General features: G+C 55.0%; 1 protein-coding gene across 1 annotated transcript in view; it reads left to right on the top strand.

Moving 5' to 3' along the window:
• The first annotated feature begins 454 nt into the window (after window positions 1-454).
• PCYT1A (phosphate cytidylyltransferase 1, choline, alpha) overlaps window positions 455-5,606 on the top strand; it is a 20,780-nt gene continuing 15,628 nt past the window's right edge. Inside the window, exons 1-2 of the mRNA XM_019532892.1 lie at window positions 455-517; window positions 4,509-4,661. Of these exons, the coding sequence (XP_019388437.1) occupies window positions 4,545-4,661 (117 nt within the window). The 5' untranslated portion in view covers window positions 455-517; window positions 4,509-4,544. The remainder of the gene's footprint in view (window positions 518-4,508; window positions 4,662-5,606) is intronic.

The raw sequence follows: 5,606 nt of genomic DNA, 5'->3' as shown, positions 1-5,606 counted from the left end.
CCCCCCCCCCCGTTATTTTAAGGTCTCCGGCAGGCTGTTATTGCAAGGTCTCCCCCGTTATTTTAGGGTCCCCCAGGTGTTTTTATAGGGTCTCCCCCATGCCATTGTAGGGTCCCCCCTTTATTTTAGGGTCTGCCCCTAGTGTTATTGCAGAGTCCCGTCCCCCCATTATTTTAGGGTTTCCCCCCAGGTGTTATTTTAGGGTCTCCGCTCGTGTGGTGTTGTTGTAGGGTCTCCAGCCCCTCCCGCCGGGTGTTGTTATGGGGTCCCCATCCCGTGTTATTGTGGAGTCCCCCTGTTATTTTACGGTCCCCCCGCCCCCCGGGGCCCTTGCAGGGTCCCCAGGCCCGGCCTACGCTACTAACCCCGCCTCCCGTGGCGGCGGGGGAGGGGGCGGAACCCGCGCGCGCGCGGCGGCGGTTGCTGGGGGCGGGGCGACTGCGGACGTCGCGGTCCGTTCCGGCGGGGCCGGGCACTTCCGGTGCGGGCGGGAGCGGAGCCGAGTGCCGAGGAGCAGGTCAGAGTCGGGGTGGCGGGTGTCCGGGGCCGGCCCCCCCGTGCTGGCACCGCCGTCACGTTGCGGGTCATGGGGGGCTGGGGCGCGTATGCTGCTTTGCTGGAGCGGGGCGACCCCCCGGGGTGGCGGGGGCCTGTACTGCGGTATGCAGAGCCGCTGAACTTCGGGGCGCGCTCAGGTCCCCAAACGTCCACGTCCGGCGTTCAGGAATGCTTCGGGCGGCGGCGCGGATCCACCGCCTGGGAATGAATGGGCCCTCGAGGTCGGGAATTGGGACCGGTCCCGCTTCCAGGGCAGCCTGGGGCACCGGTTCCCGAAGAGGAGCCGGCCCGGGGCAGCAGGGTCCTGCTCCCCCGGCACTTGCTGAAGGTTAATTCGAGGCGTTGCCCGCTCTAGGCAATCCAGCGCTCCTCCAGGGTCACGGGGTGGGTCTCTTTACTCCCTCCAGCCTGGAATCCCTGCAGTCTCGGGGCATTGCCCCGGCTTTCAGGAGGCTCCCGGCCGGGGGAATTCCCTCTTTTCCTCTCTCTGCTCTTGCATCTTCTGGAGCCTGAACACAGCGCTGGCCTGGTCTGAGCAGGGGTAGGGGGTGTTCTCGCTGGAGATCCTGACCCCTTCAAGTTGTCTCAAGCTCTCCTGCCAAGAGGTGGGCTCATTGGACAGCAGCGCAAGGTGCTTCATGCCTTTCTCTGGGGCCAAATGCATTTTAGCCCGAGAAAACAAGAGACGGGAACTCAGAAATGAAGCCCCCAGCACTGGATCTATTGGATCTGTTGTTAACCTTGCTGCTCTTGTCTGAGCTGAGCAGATTCCCCAGCACTGGGGAAAGCCCCACTCATCCAGAGCCACAGCGACTGCCTGCAGACGAGTACTTCCTTGGGGCCATGCCCGCTTGAATTTCTCAAACAAGCTTTTGGAGTGAACCCCAACTTGCTGCAGGCGTGATCGGCTGTGGGACAGGGGGCTTTGAGCATTCGGGAAGTAACATGTTCAAGCCTGTGCTGAGCTGGTGCTGCAGGGGTTGAATCCTGCTGGCAGTCACTGATCGGTCCTGGGGCTATTTCAGTCTGTGGGGTATAAATAGCAGAAGGTTAAAGCTGTGTCCCAGAGATGCTTTTCAGTGCAGGAGCTTCCAGATCGGTGATAAGCGCTTGTTCCACATAGGTGGGTTCCTGGGGATGGACAACCCTTGGCCGTGGGGGTAGTGGTGGGTGGTTGGACTTTCTTCAGGCTTGTACCTGCTCTCGTTTTAGCACCTGTTAGAGCTGGGCTTGCTCTTCTGGTGCCCAGTCCAGCCCCCCTGGAAATCGCAGAAAGGCTCCCACTGATTTCACAGCACTTGGCTCCCTGCGCTGAGAGTACTTGCTGTTCCTAAGCCAGCCTAGACAGAGGCCTACCTGCCAAGGATGAAGACTGCAGATTCTTTAGGCAGCTCATTGCGCTGTCACGCTGCTCTTGCAGGAGGTTTTCTCCAAGCTTTGATCTACATCTGCTTTGCTGTAGGTTAGGCAGGAGTGAATATGGCCCTTGGCATCATTGCAGCTGGCATGTATCACTACTACCCCGTAAAGCAGAGTATTTCTCAAGCTTCAAGCAAGCACAGCCCCTTCACCAGCAGACAGGCCCTGTCACAACAAGCTCCTGTAGTAAAGCAGAGAACGAAGGGAGCCCAGCGAGAGGAAGAAGGTGGATCAACTGAGTGGAGAGGAGGAGTTGGTAGTTGTGGGGGGAAGAATCGGGGAGGTTATTGCTGTAGGTGTTACAGCAGAACTTGGATGGTGGTTCCCTCTGCATCATCCTGTACTAGAAGAGGAGATGGTTCCTGGCCCTACCATAATCTTTTCTTCTGGCAGCAGAGCTTTCCCGGTGTCGTAGGAGAGGGCATAATCACTATGCATTTTGGCTGCAGTGCAGCAAGCTGGGATCTTTCGGATTCATCCTGATGGGGGTTCCTGTTACAGTCCTCCCGCTGGTGTTGGAAAGGGGTGTGCGGGTTAGCAGCCTAGCCAATCCATCATTCTTATGACTTGCTCCGGCTGCCTGCCAGGAAAGTTAAAAGCATGCCTGGGAGTAAACCAGTGACTTGTCTTCCCCAGCTGGGATTATTGTATCAGCTGTCCAGATCGTCTGCTCAGTCACCTCCTTCATCCCTGTCAATGTGGCATCAGCGAAGCAGAGTATCAGAACATATGGAAGACCATCTCGGCTGATCTCCAGTCATGTCCGTTAGCTTGAACCGTAGCCCAGAGTCGCTGGCGTGCATGAGCTGGGCACTGCTTGATGAGGCAGCACCAGTGAAATGATCCTTGATACTGAAGTGGGGGCTGGGCGATCTTGCTTGGTGGAACAGGGGAAGAGTGTGTTCCCTTCTGCTGGTCTGTGCTGTGGATAGCTTCCCCAGGCACACTAGTGTCTTCACAGAAAGGTCTTTTAAAGTCAGAATTACCTTCAGGCTTTGAGTCCAGCATGCACAAGTGTTTGCTGAGCCAAGGCCCCAGGTTGCAAACTTTTTGAAGGGGGCTGATTGCTGCTTTCTGTAGCATGCCGGTGCTATGAAATAGTCCCTTCCCAGAACGAGCATTTGCCAGAACTAACGCACCAGGACTGTAGAAGGGACTTGAGTAGCGAAGAGCGAGGGGCACCCGCTCATTGACAGTTCAAGATTGACAGGACTTCCCAGCACCTTGGCTGGTCTGGTCCCATAGAACAAGGCTGCCGCTACTTACTGGATGATGGAAATCTCACTGCTATGGACTTTTTCCTCATGCTTCATCTGGGTTACCCCATTAACTTTGTCTTGTTAAGCCTTGCGGTCTCCCTTTGCACTGTTCTGATCCCTTGCTTTCTGTTGCTGGTATTCATTGCTCTTCCTGCACTGTTTCATTCCCTGCTACCTGGTGTGTTCCTCCAGCCCCCTGATTGTCTCAGCTTCTCTGAACTCCCTCCTTCTCTTCTGCTCTGGACCATGCATAATAGCCCAAGAACAGGCCTTGGACAGACCTCAGTCCCTTTCTGTCCGGAGGCTGCCGCGCTTGCTGTCCAAAACCTCCTCAGCCATTTTTAGTCTTGATGTGACATAAGCTAGGCACATATTATTACAGCAGGGGAGGCTGCCAAGGGCTGCCTGTCCTGCTTATTCTGAAGCACTGCTCCATGCATTAGTTGGAAACACTCCCAAGTGCCAGGCGAGCAGTGCTGCCCACGTGCCCCTTCTCTAGCTCTGCCTGTGGAGGCCTCCCTATCTGATCTTACTGGTGATCACACAGGAGGGTCATGGGGCACCAGAGCTCTGACATAATCGAGACGCTGTTAAATGCTTCGGATGGGGGAAGGGGAGTAGGAGAAAAGGTTGCCTGTGACGTGGCCTGTTCTCTGCTGCATGGCGTGTTTGTCTGCCAGCCAGAGCCGAGACACACCCATCATCTGTCACAGCACACCTGTGGCATGTGGGTGGGGAGGATTTCTCAATCCACAGAGTGCTAGGATTTGGCAGGCCTTTACTGGGGGGTGTCTGATCAGCTTCTCTGACCAAAGGCAGCACAGAAGTGCAAGCTGGGAGCTTACCCCCCTTTTCACGGGCACATCATGGAGGAAATCAGGCTCTGTCAATCCCAACATTAGCAGCTCCACACTTTTAACTCTTGTGGGAGCTGGAGTGGGATTTTTCCCTTGTCCCTCTCATGTGCCAAGGTGTAAGTAGAGCGCGAGCCATAAGTTAGTGACTTGGGCAGCTGAGAGCCAGCTGTTGCTTCCCTGGTCAAGGGTCAGTTCATGAGCAGGTCTTTACAGGGAGCTATGATTCAACATTCCCTTCAAGCACTGTTTGTCAAAATGGTCTAACAGCCGATGCCAAATACACTGGCTTAGTCCTGTGTTTAGATGACTGTGTCTTTGGGCTGACCTTCTGCATCCAGTGCCCTTTATTGACCAGTCTCTCAGCGCTCCCTCAGGGAAGTATCAGTTCTATTCCCCTTCCTTATCATTCTTCTAGGTCTCTCCAATCGACGTGCCAGGCACGTCCAAGAAGATGGAGGCACCAACCTCATCCAGGCTGAATTCCCGGAAGAGAAGAAAAGAAGGCCCAGGACCCAACGGAGCAACAGAGCTGGATGGAATCCCAGCGAAAATGTCCCGCCGCGCCTTTGTAAGCAAGTATTTTAAATTGGGGTGGGGAGCAAGGTGAATGGCACAGAAGCTGCAGTATTGATCAGAGCCAAGTAAAATGTTCTGTGTCTGGAGAAGACAAGGAGGGAAGCAGTGTTGGTATTTGCTTCTTGCAAAGCAAGCATGACAGCTTTGCTCCATCAACCCTATGGAAAAGAGGGGCCATCACCAGGGAGGATTATACTGCAGTTGCTTGGGGATGCAGGGGGGTAGTCAGGAAGGCCAAGGCAGAGATGGAACTGGGACTAGCTTCCCGGATCAAGGACAACAAGAAGTCCTTTTTTAAATACATATGGGGCAAAAAGAAGGTACTGGGTAACGTGGGGCCCCTGCAGGACACTCTAGGAAATTTGGTCATCACACTAGATGACAAAGCTAACATATTTAATGATTTCTCTGCCTCCATTTTCCTGAGCAGGGACTGGAACAGCCACGACCCCCCGGACCCTCCTCAGGCCCCAGGGGAGGTGCACCTAAGCCAAGAGTTAGTGAGAAACTAGTTAGGGAACTTCTGGAGGAACTGGATGTATTCAAATCAGCTGGTCCGGATGATCTCCTTCCCAGAGTACTGAGGGAATTAGCTGAGATCATTGCGGGACCCCTGACATGGCTTTACAAGCGCTCTGGTGCAGTGCCAGAAGACTGGAAGAGGGCCAACACAGTTCCCATCTTCAAAAAAGGGAGGAAGGAGGACCCAGGAAACTATAGGCCAGTGAGTCTTACCTCGATCATGGGTAAGCTTTTTTAGAGAATTATCCTGGCACATGTCCACGGGGGGCTAGCAGGGGAGATTACACTTAGGGGCAACAAACACAGGTTCATTCAAGGCAGGTCCTGTCAGACCAACCTGGTGGCCTTCTACGACCAGGTCACCAAATCCTTAGACGCAGGGGTAGCAGTGGACATCGTCTTCCTGGAGTTTCGG

Source organism: Crocodylus porosus, unplaced genomic scaffold (assembly GCF_001723895.1).
Source record: "Crocodylus porosus isolate Cpor-Errol unplaced genomic scaffold, CroPor_comp1, whole genome shotgun sequence".
In the NCBI taxonomy this organism is placed as follows: domain Eukaryota; kingdom Metazoa; phylum Chordata; order Crocodylia; family Crocodylidae; genus Crocodylus; species Crocodylus porosus.
This window is presented reverse-complemented; position numbering and strand designations above follow the sequence as displayed.